Consider the following 12,330-nt stretch of genomic DNA (forward strand, 5'->3'; position numbering starts at 1 on the left):
TAACATCTTTCATAGCAGAGAGTCAAAGCAGGATCACGAATTGCCCCCAGTTGTCAAGTCTTTCTAATCCCTGGGACAGTTCCTTAGTCTTCCCCTGACTTTTAAGACCTTGACACTTTTGAAGATTATAAGCCAGTCCCAGTCATTTTGTAGAATGTTTTTCAGTTTGGGTTTATCTTGTGTTTCCTCCTGACTAGACCCAGGTCCACTGTTTTCAGCCGAATACCATAGATGCTATGTTCTTTTCGTTGCCTTCTATCAGATAGCACACAGTGTCTGTTGGTCCCATCACTGCTGGTTAACTTTGATCCCCCTTCATTAAGATGGTGTCTGCCACATTTTGTCACTTTAGAGTCACTTTTTCTTTTTTGTAGTTAATAATTGTGTGTTTGCATGTGTGTGTGTGTGTGTGTGTGTGTGTGTGAAGAGATACTTTGAGACTGTGAGTGTAGCTTTTAACTTACATAACCATGGGAAACCTTTCAGGGAGACTTATTCTTTACTACTTTTATTTATTTTTATTTTTATTTTTGGCCACACTGCACGGCATGCAGGATCTTAGTTCCCCAACCAGGGATTGAACCCGTGCCCCCTGCAGTGGAAGCATGGAGTCTTAACCACTGGACTGCCAGGGAATTCCCTTCTTTACTACTTTTGTATTTGGTTAAGTAAAGTTTCATTTAAATTGATTTGTATGGAACTAGAACAAAAAAATTTACAATTTGTATGGAAACACAAAAGACCCCAAATAGCCAAAGCAATCTTGAGAAAGAAAAACGGAGCTGGAGGAATCAGACTCCCTGACTTCAGACTATACTACAAAGCTACAGTAATCAAGACAGTATGGTACTGGCACAAAAACAGAAATATAGATCAGTGGAACAGGATAGAAAGCCCAGAGGTAAACCCACGCACCTATGGTCACCTAATCTATGACAAAGGAGGCAAAAATATACAGTGGAGAAAAGACAGCCTCTTTAATAAGTGGTGCTGGGAAAACTGGACAGCTACATGTAAAAGAATGAAATTAGAACACTTCCTAATAGCATACACAAAAATAAATGCAAAATGGATTAAAGACCTAAATGTAAGGCCAGACACTATCCAACTCTTAGAGGAAAACATAGGCAGAACACTCTATGACATAAATCACAGCAAGATCCTTTTTGACCCAGCTCCTAGAGAAATGGAAATAAAAACACAAATAAACAAATGGGACCTAATGAAACTTAAAAGCTTTTGCACAGCAAAGGAAACCATAAACAAGACCAAAAGACAACCCTCAGAATGGGAGAAAATATTTGCAAATGAAGCAACTGACAAAGGATTAATCTCCAAGATTTACAAGCAGCTGATGCAGCTGAATAACAAAAAAAAAAACAACCCAATCCAAAAATGGGGAGAAGACCTAAATAGACATTTCTCCAAAGAAGATATACAGATTGCCAACAAACACATGAAAGAATGCTCAACATCATTAATCATTAGAGAAATGCAAATCAAAACTACAATGAGATATCATCTCACACCGGTCAGAATGGCCATCATCAAAAAATCTAGAAACAATAAATGCTGGGGAGGGTGTGGAGAAAAGGGAACCCTCTTGTGCTGTTGGTGGGAATGTAAATTGATACAGCCACTATGGAGAACAGTATGGAGGTTCCTTAAAAAACTAAAAATAGAATTACCATATGACCCAGCAATCCCACTACTGGGCATATACCCTGAGAAAACCATAATTCAAAAAGAGTCATGTACCAAAATGTTCATTGCAGCTCTATTCACAATAGCCAGGACATGGAAGCAACCTAAGTGTCCATCATCGGATGAATGGATAAAGAAGATGTGGCACATATATACAGTGGAATATTACTCAGCCATAAAAAGAAACAAAATTGAGTTATTTGTAGTGATGTGGATGGACCTAGAGTCTGTCACACAGAGTGAAGTAAGTCAGAAAGAGAAAAACAAATACAGTATGCTAACACATGTATATGGAATCTAAGGGAAAAAAAAAAGTCATGAAGAATCTAGTGGCAAGATGGGAATAAAGACACAGACCTACTAGAAAATGGACTTGAGGATATGGGGAGGGGGAAGGGTAAGCTGTGACAAAGTGAGAGAGTGGCATGGACATATATACACTACCAAACGTAAAATAGATAGCTAGTGGGAAGCAACCGCATAGCACAGGGAGATTAGCTCGGTGCTTTGTGACCACCTAGAGGGATGGGATAGGGAGGGTGGGAGGGAGGGAGATGCAAGAGGGAAGAGACATGGGAACATATGTATATGTATAACAGATTCACTTTGTTATAAAGCAGAAACTAACACACCATTGTAAAGCAATTATACTCCAATAAAGATGTTAAAAAAAAATGCTGGAGAGGGTGTGGAGAAAAGGGAACCCTCATACACTGTTGGTGTGAATGTAAATTGATACAGCCACTATGGAAAACTGTATGCAGGTTCCTTGAAAAACTAAAAATAGAACTACCATATGACCCAACGATCCCACTCCTGGGCATATACCCAGAGAAAACCATAATTCAAAAAACCACATGCACCCCAATGTTCATAGCAGCACTGTTTACAATAGCCAGGTTCTGGAAGCAACCTAAATGTCCATTGACAGATGAATGGATAAAGATGTGGTACATAATACAATGGAATATTACTCAGCCATAAAAAGGAATCAAATCGGGTCATTTGCAGAGACGTGGATATACCTAGAGAGTGTCATACAGAGTGAAGTAAGTCAGAAAGAGAAAAGCAAATATCGTATAATAACACATCTGTGCAGAATCTAGAAAAATGATATAGATGATCTTATTTGCAAAGCAGAAATAGAGACATAGATGTAGAGAACAAATGTATGGCTACCAAGGGGGAAAGGGGTGGGGAGGGAGGAATTGGGAGACTGGGATTGACATATATACATTATTGATACTATGTATAAAATAGACAACTGATGGGAACATACTGTATAGCACAGGGAACTCTACCTAATGCACTGTGGTAACCTAAATGGGAGGGAAGTCCAAAAGGGTAGGGATATCTGTATGTGTATGGCTGGTTCATTTTGTTGCGCAGTGGAGGCTAACACAACCTTGTAAAGCAACCATACTCCAATAAAAATTAATTTAAAAAATTGATTTGTATGTCCATATTTCCTGTCGTCTAAGATCTTAGTCCTGAAAAAGTCATAGGTTTAGAGACCCTTTCTGTCACATGGCGTATCTCCATATGTTCTTCATGACTTTTTTACTCCAGTCTCCATCTTACATGGTAATAAGCCTGGAGTTTGTCCTCCCAATCACGAAGCCTGGGTTCTTTCTTTCTCTTGTTTCTCTTGGGGAAGGTACCCATAAAAAGTTTCCAGAATTCATCTTAGTAACATTTGAGAGCCACTCTGAAAGGGACTAGGATATATCGAGAGGAATGTGAACCAGGATCTGTGTTTGTGGAATTTACAGTCAGGTTGATGGAGGCAGGCAGGTACGCAGAATTGAACGATACTCACTGTTCAGGTGGCCGGGGGGTGGAAGTGGTTAACTGTGGCTGCCGGGAGGCGCAGGACAGGAGTGAAGAGTGAGCGGCAGCTCTGGGAAGGCTTTCTAGAGCAGGTCACCTCTGTGCTGGGATTTGGAGAGGGCCAGGCAGTCACGGGGGGCGGGGGCGCCTTTCAGACAGGGCTGCAGCGGCAAGACAGCAGGTGAGTTAGCGGAGCACAAAACAGCTCGATGTTTCTGCAGCATCAGGTCAGAGGTGAGGAGGGGCAGGTCCCCCAGGGCGGCACTAGAGAAGTTGGGAGGCAGTAGCAGGGGTCCAGGAGAAAGTGTGAAGGAAACCGCCAGGGGTGTGGTCATGCGCCTGCCTGGGAGGTGGAGTGCTGCGGCTGCGAGCTTTCGCACGTGTGATGAGCTTCGGGAAATGCCGAATGAGCTTCGTCTTGGCTTAGTGATGCTCACATCTGTGTGAGAGTTCTGTGGAGACCACATTTGCCGGTCCATCAAGACGGGTTTGTGTCATGGATGGCAGACGTGGCCTCGGAATCTGGTCTTACAATCTGCTTCACCCTCAGCAGCCCTTGCAGATCTCTACTGCCCTCTGAAAAGATTCTGCCGAAGAGGTCAGTCTCCCTAGAAACAAAATACATTATTGACACTTTCTAAGAATCATAAAAACAGCAGGCTTCAAAGATCTTCTAGTCCAAGGTCGGCAAATTATGGCCCTGCCCAAGGCCTTTTTTTTGTGCAGTCCATGAGCTAAGAATGTCTTTTTTATTTTTTTGAAGAGTGAAAGAAGAAAATATGACAAACTGTTTTGGCCTGCAGTGCCTAAAATATTTACTAGTTGGCCCTTTTCAGAAAAAGCTTGCCAACCACTGTTCTCATCTGACTGCCTGATACAGTAATCCTCTCTGCAGTATTACTTGGCAAATGATTGCCTAATATATGCTTGAACACTTCCACTAATGGAAAATTCATCATCTCTTTGGTCAGTCTACTTCCTATTTGGACAGGCCATTAGTAGTTTTTAAACTCTGCTGAAATCTTGTCTCACTGTAGCATCCATTCTTTGGCCATTTTTGGGAGAAGAAAGCTGTTTCATGTCAACATTTACTGAACTCCTAATCTATTCTAGGCACTGTGCTAAGTGCTGAACAGAGATGAATAAGACAAGGTTCTTGCATCAGGGTTTCCCAGGTGTTATTTCTTGAAACCAAAGCAGTTGAGCTGGTCATCTTACATCTGTCATTCCCTCTCTTCTTGCCATTGGGTTAGGGCTTTTTTTTTTTTTCCATTATTTTACTTATTTCTGTATTATTATTTCACACAGACAGTATAAAATTCAAAAGGCAAAAAGGTTATGCAATGAAAGTAAGTCTCTCCACACCCCGGTCTCCTGACCCCAGAGCTTCTTTCCTGGGAGGCAACCACTGTTACACATTTCCTGTAGGGATTTGATGGTGAAGAACAGCACTAACAACAAGGGTTAGGTCCATTTCGACAGGAACTTCTGATAAGTAACATACAGTGGCGTTTTTTTTGAGCTCTTGCTTGTTTAAGTTGCCGAGCGTGACTTAGTTTTATTTTCATAAAAGCCTGAAATTTATAAGTTTGGGTGGTAGACGCAGCCCCAGAAGGTTTGTATTGCTTTACTTCCATCTGCTATTTCAGTTAAATCCTAACTGGATATTTTGGTTACTGCTGGGTTTCTTCTACTGCTGCGGTTCTTGTTCATTACAATTTCAAATCCTCAGAGCCTTTCCTCTTTCATCAGAAGTGACACAATCCCGTCTTGTGTAACACTTGGGTTTCACATCCTGAATACAATGTTGAAGTGTGATAGAAATAATCTTTTAGTTTTCTAAGCTAAGCAGAGGCCTCAAGTCTCATCTGCACTGTTCAGGGTTATATGGGCAAGCCTTACTTTTCAGGACACAGGTAATGTTTGGATCTAGGCTAGTTACACATGGATGACTTTGCACCTGAGACTCACTTCCTCTTCCACCAGAATTCCCTTCTGATCATTACTTCTTAAGTCTTCCCTTCTAATTTGAGGAAGATGGCAATGTGACATAGATGTATAGGTTCCTAAGTGATACCTTTATATTGAGTATCCTATTTAGTTAGATGTTGCCAGCAGATTCCTAATCACTTGTTGCTGCTGTTGCTTAAGACCTTTCCGTTGCCTTAACCAGTCAGGCAACACTTTAGCAGCTGGACACAACCACATCCTCTTGTGAAATAGGCTCTTGGCTTCTGTTCAGAATTTCTCAAAGACCAAATATGTCAGAAAATGAAGGATATGCCTCTTATGCAAATTTCTTTCTTGGCATGCCCGTCCATTCTCTTCTGTGGTACTCCTGAGTCACTTTTTCCTAGCTGCTGAATAGAAAAATGGAATAGAATTTTCTCTTTGGTCGCTGGCAGTGGTAAAATTCCATCGTGGTGACCTCAGCAGGTCATCAAAATGATGACGAGTTACTGTTGACTTTTAAGACTAAGTTGTGAATGATTGAAGTGTGTAGGAGCCTGATGACCTGTCCCACGGAGGATTTCAGATGAGCTCCACTTGTACCACTGCCTGCTGCTCTGTTGATTCTTATCTCTCTGAACCTCAGTTTCTTCTTCTGTGAAATTGGAACTGTCTCCTCTTAGGGCTTCGGGGAGGAGAAAATTCAGGCACACACCCCTGCTGCAGTGCCTGCTCCTGGCCAATACTCAATAGCTGCCACCTTCATCTCAGTGCCAGAGGACTGTTTACAGTTGAGCCTCTAACATTTAGTGATTTATTGGATGTGAGAGAGAGAAAAATTGAAGATGACTTTGAGGTTTCTTCGTGGCTGGATGGTGTACTATCTAGTAAACTAGGACATATAGGAAAATGGGCCGAATTTTAATGAAAGGTACGTTCAGTTTTGGATTTGTCAAACTGGAGGTATCTGTGAGAAATTCACGTCCTGGCTTTGGAAGACACTTAAATATATGTTATTGGAGGTTAGCACTAGAAATACAGTCCTGGGATTCATTGGCATATAGATGGAAATGGATGTAGAAAATGAATAATTTTGCTTTGGAGAAAGTTTATAGACTAAGGAGAGGGCTGAGCATGGGAACTTTCAAAAACCAACAGTAGAAGGAAAATGCTAGCTGTGTTGTGGAGGAAGAGAGGAGAAAGCAGCAATGGAGGCCCGCTAAACCAAGCAGGAGGCTGTTAGGGTGTTCTAGACCGGCGTTTCTCAAAGTGTGGGCCCTGGGCCATCTGCATGAGGGTCTGTTTCTCCACTGGGCTCTGAAGCCACAGTACATAGGATTCACAAACTTTTCTGGGACCTCTGAACCCAGGAGTGACCCAAAAAGATGAACATTTTGAGAGTGCAAAATTATAAAGATTCTTTCGAATAAAAGCCAGAAATTACTTAATGTGGGACGAGGGTTCATTTAAATATGTTTGAAATGATTTAGAGATGGAGACTCCAAAAGTAAGAGTGACAATGGCCTGAAGGCTTCAAGACAGCGTCAAACTCGAATCAGAATCACCCTGGGGCCCTAGTCCCGGCCACCCTCACCGTCCTTTCTCCCCCGCCCCCCAGCAGGTGGAGCCCAGACATCATTTTTTTTTTAATTTATTTATTTAATTAATTTATTTTTTGCTGTGTTGGGTCTTCATTGTTGCGCATGGGCTTTCTCTAGTTGCAGCGAGCAGGGGCTACTCTTCGTTGCGGTGCGCGGGCTTCTCATGGCGGTGGCTTCTCTTGTTGTGGAACACGGGCTCTAGGCACGTGGGCTTCAGTAGCTGTGGCACAGGGGCTCAGTAGTTGTGGCTCGCGGGCCCTAGAGCGCAGGCTCAGTAGTTGCGGCACATGGGCTTAGTTGCTCCGCAGCATGTGGGATCTTCCCAGACCAGGGCTCGAACCCATATCCCCTGTGTTGGCAGGCGGATTCTTAACCACTGCCCCACCAGGGAAGTCCCGCATCTTCATTTTTTAATAAGCCCTCAAGGTGGTGAGAGTTTGAAAACAGTCGGGCATTGTCTGGTGCGTGATGCCACAAATCCGTACTGAGGCAGCAGAGGGTTTAAGGACAGCCATGTGCCCAGCCCCTTCACAGAGGCTTTCGCCCTGCTCTGACCCATGCTTGGCTCCTCTTTCTTGATTTTTAGCGTGTTTATGTAGTGCTCACTTTGCATTTTACCATATAGTCACCATTGGACCAAAGCTCCTTGTCTCTAATTCCAATATCTAACAAGTTTAGAAAACTGAAAGGTGTTTAATAACCTCGGCACAAAACTCATACAAAACCTCTCTGAGTATATGTGAACTGTCTTTTTTTTTTTGGATTTATCCGTCTGTTGTGAATTTTCATACATTCTACTGCAGAAATATTCATCTGTCTTGGGGCAGTTGGACAGGATGGAAAGTGACCTCATCAACTTGTGCTTTTGGAACTGCGAAGTTCCTCTAGTGTTGTGCTTCTCCCCCTGGGGTCTGTGTACCCCTGAGAGTGTGCAGGGTATGTAGGGAGTTAACAGTGTACACATGCCTGATTGCCAGGACAGTCAAATTTATTTGATGATTTGAGGGGGAGAATGAAATATTAAAATATATATGGTAGAGTAAAATGCAAGTTTTCTGCATTTGAAAGACAAAACATGAAATTTCGAAGAAATTCTGGTACTGTGGTTAGGGTGGGGGAAACTTCTTCATCCTCCTCAGCTGCGGTGCCCAAGCACTGCCTCACTCAGAATACAGACAGTTTGCATGGCTGTGATGCCAACCGGCTGGACTTCGGGTTTTGTGCTTGTAAAGTCCCCTAGGACAACACAGGTTGGCAGAAACTTCTGAGACTATGACCGTGTCGAAGAAGGAATAACACTAGTGCATCAGTCAGACTGACTTTAATGAGAAAGAGAGATGCACCAAAGTGAAGGCCAGGAAGTTCAGTTGTGTCATAAGGAGACTAAACTTGGCAACATAGCCAGATTCCTCAGGTTGATTTCCAAAGTTGTGTCTTCAGGCAGCCAGTCTACCTCTTTTTACTTTCTGTTTGTTTGTTTTGATTAAGCCCATGATTACAAATGTCGTTTCTCACCATGTTTTGTGCATTGTTGCTGTGTTCTGTTTTGGTTTTAGCAGGCAGTAAATAATGGCGGCAGTTATGGGGGATCCCGGACTCTCCAAATTGCAGTTTGCCCCCTTCAGCAGTGCCTTGGATGTTGGATTCTGGCATGAGTTGACCCAGAAGAAGCTGAATGAGTATCGGTTGGACGAAGCTCCCAAGGACATTAAGGGTTATTACTACAATGGTAGGCGATGGGGAACTCCATCTTCTGCCCTCTTCTGTTACCTTCTCTGCCCACTATAGGGTCACCTTTCCTTCAGGAAGGGATGTCCTTGACTTTTATAATTAATACTATTCACTGGTTTCTGTTTTACTTCCTGACTTTTGACCCAAGTTCACTTTCACTTCTTTTCTCCTGTGGGGAAAAGAAAGGGAGAACCTAATTTATTAATCCAAAGAATTAATACCGATTACTTAGTATTGCTGGGAGATGGGATTGGAAATATTTTTCCCAATGAGTCTTTTTTTGTATTCTTGGCAAATTCCTTGAATTCATGAAATCTGTCTTCTTCTACTATGTCCCTGTTTAGTTTGGATGACCAGGTATTGGATGGGGCACTTTGGGCTCAACCAAAAGAGCAAAATTACTCACAAACGTTTTTGTTATAAATGCCACTGTTACTGACTCATAATTGACTATTTGATAATGCTTCTGTCCAGGTGATTCTGCTGGGCTGCCAGCTCGCTTAACGTTGGAGTTCAGTTCTTTTGACATGTGAGTATATTTTGCTCAAAATCTAAAATAAAGAACACTGTTTTTTGCAAGGAATGAGCGTTCTTAACCTTCATCGTAGGTGGGCCACGTGGGGCACTACAGAAGCTTCCAGTGAGCAGGGCCAGCTTCTCATGATTCTCTTGTACCTCCCATGGTACAGAGACAAGTGCTAGAGGCTTAGGACTATCTGATTCATTTTTTCAGCAGATATTTATTGCAGCCTATTAGGTACATCAATGAATATTTATTAGGCTACTTTTGTATACAAGTCACTGTGCAAGGCATTGTAGGGATATACAAAGAAACATGACATATGCCCTCAAAGAGATTTTTTTGACTAATTGGGAGCCGTGGGGAGTTGCTGGAGAGAAGAGAGACATTTATTGACTTAATTATTGACTTATTTTCCATACATAATCCTTTCAGACCTGCCAGGTGTGGTTCTTCTCTCTTTTACAGATGAGGAAACCATGGGTTCAAAGGTAAAATGGCTTGCCCAAGGTTACACGTGGCTAAATTTAGGAAGCAAGGGTAAGAGAGAAATAAACTGTATTTCTGAAGTTGCAGTCTGAGTAGCTGGGGGCATTTTGCTGTCTTCTGTAGAAACTGAGAAGCCAGGAGGGAGATACAGTTTGGGCAGGAGGTAAGCTTGTTTTGGAACATGTTGAGTTTGAGATGACAGCGTCCAGTAGAAATGTCCAGGGAGCACTGGCGTCCAGGAGGGAGGGTCATACACGTAGAGGTCCTGAGGCTGTAAGAGGGGAAGAGACTATAGCGTAAGAAGAGCGAAGGGCTGGAATAGTGAATGGACCTGATTAGGGTTGGCAAGGGGACACAGAACTCACCAAAGAGATGGGACTTGTCAGAGAAGTAGAACCGGAGAAGGTGTTTTCAGGAAGGGAAGAGAGGGTCAACAGCATCAGAAGCAGAAGCATCAGAGTTCAGTGCTAGGGTTGCTGGAATTGTTGATTGGGTTGTTTGAGAAAGTAAATTCTGCAGAAACCATGCTGAGAGGCTTTAGGATAACTGAGAGTTGAAGGGTTAAAGGCTTCAGGGAGGGAGGGCCGCTTTTTCCTGCTCCTGCATGTGTCGCTGTGTCAGGGTGGGGGGTCTGGGGAAAGGGAAGAGGTGTTTGCTAAGGACCGCCTGAACATGGCGGTAGTCAAAGGTTAGGGCATCTCAAATAAAGTCTCCCTAGAATTAGAAAACAAAAATCTCTTCAGAAGTCAATACATTTTATTCCTCTATCACAATCAAATTGTGAAATTGAATTGTACAACGTGAATCGAAAATGATGTTAGTCTTTATATCTTTAAAAGGTAAGTGTTGATGCTTCTCGTCCCCTTCAGAGCTTTCTTGCTCCATAATAAGTCCTTGTGATTGCTTCTGAAAACAACTTAAATCTTAGTTCTCTCTCTCCTGTGTTGGCAAAGACTAACTTACTTTTGGAGCAATTACCAGATAATGAGGAAAGTATATTCATTGTACAGGCTTGAATTATCCGGAGCTGGTAGAGGGGGAATAGCAGCAGTGTAGTCTGCTACATTAATCTGGAGAGTCCAACGTTTATTGCAAGCTACCCTCGCTCCCATCTATTCTGATACTAGACTGAAAGTTGTTATTTTTTGAGTTGCAATAATTTTATTCTTTGGCACAATTAATTATAGAAAAATGCAGTTCACAGAAGTTAGGTTTGATCTTGTTTCAAAGTCCAAGCATCTTAAACTTTAGCAATCCAGAAATTTTAGTTGAAGGAGGTAAGAAAATCTGTGATCCTGCAGCTATGGCTTTCACACAGATTGCTCTATTTTCCTGGTCATAATTTGTGATTTGGCTTTTGAATACTCATGTGAGGCTCCGTGGTAGGCACTGGGGGAGATGAGCAAGAATAAGACATAGGAGCCCTGGATTGGAAGCCTGAAGGCCTGGTATCTGCAGCTGATTAACTGTGTTACCTGGAATAAGTCCTTTTCATTTTCTCAGCTTCAGTTTCCTCATCTGTAACTCCCAGCTTCTAATTTCCTTCCAGTTTTAAAAGTTTGTGATTTCCTGGGTCCCCTTTTCTTACGATGGTTGGTGCTGTGGTTCGAATGTTTGTGTTCTTCAAAAATGCATATGTTGAAAAGCCAGTGCCCAGGGTTATCATCTGAGGAAGTGGGGCTTTGGGAGGTGGTGAGGGCATGAGGGCAGGGCTCTCGTGAATGGGATTAGCGTCCTTCTAACAGAGGCCCCTGAGAGCTAGCTCGCCCCCTCCACCCTGCAAGGCCATAACTGGAAGCAGGCAGTCTGCAACAGGAAGAGGATCTTCACCAGAACCTGACTGTGCAGACCCCTTGATCTTGGACTTTCAGCTTCCAGAACTGTGAGGGATAAATGTCTAATGCTTAGTAGCCACCCAGTCTGCGGTGTCGTGTTAACAGCCACTCAGGCAGACCAAGACAGTTAGGAAGTTTAATAGAGACACTTGGGGCTCCTCAGGAGAAACGAGGTCTTTGTATCCAAATTATTTTCATTATTATTGTTCTGTCTTTGCTTTTATTGCTGAACATCTGCATGGGTTTGTAGGGAAAATCTTTGTGAACTTATTCATCCAACACCGAATGCTTCTTGTATGCAGGATGTGTAGGTGTTAGGAATAAAAAGCCTTAAGAAATGGGGAACTCTAGAGGAGCTCTGGATGGAGGTAGAAGACAGGTATTGGCATTACAGTGAATGCAGTGCTGGAATAAACGTGGAGAGCTAATAGTCATTTCAGAAGTACTTATTGATTGCTTCCTCTGTGTCTTGATAATAGACTGTGATGGGCCCTGGACATACAGAGAAGAATAAGATACAGTCGAAGAGCTAACAGTCCTAGTACTCTTTTATAGATGCCAAGTATACCTCAGCTTTGCGCAGGACCAGATAAATCTCTTTTACTCTGAGACCCTGGAAGCCTGATGGATCTCTGCCAGCAGTTAGCAGTACAGGATCCCGTTCTCTACA

General features: G+C 42.7%; 1 protein-coding gene across 6 annotated transcripts in view; it reads left to right on the forward strand.

Annotated features, from left to right (window-relative positions):
- Positions 1–12,330, forward strand: part of ATG7 (autophagy related 7) — a 334,957-nt gene that overhangs the window by 100,705 nt on the left and 221,922 nt on the right. For 4 of the 6 annotated variants that reach the window (XR_005021712.1, XM_036867771.1, XM_036867769.1 and 1 more), the window contains exons 2-3: positions 8,645–8,814; positions 9,291–9,345. Coding sequence is in view for 5 of the 6 variants with exons in the window: in XM_036867771.1 (XP_036723666.1) it covers positions 8,655–8,814; positions 9,291–9,345 (215 nt within the window). In the remaining variant the exon portion in view is untranslated. Of the gene's footprint in view, positions 1–8,641; positions 8,815–9,290; positions 9,346–12,330 lie in introns of all 6 variants that reach the window. The other 2 variants (XM_036867768.1, XM_036867766.1) reach the window with 1 other exon arrangement.

Source organism: Balaenoptera musculus, chromosome 11 (genome assembly GCF_009873245.2).
Source record: "Balaenoptera musculus isolate JJ_BM4_2016_0621 chromosome 11, mBalMus1.pri.v3, whole genome shotgun sequence".
Classification (NCBI taxonomy): Eukaryota; Metazoa; Chordata; class Mammalia; order Artiodactyla; family Balaenopteridae; genus Balaenoptera; species Balaenoptera musculus.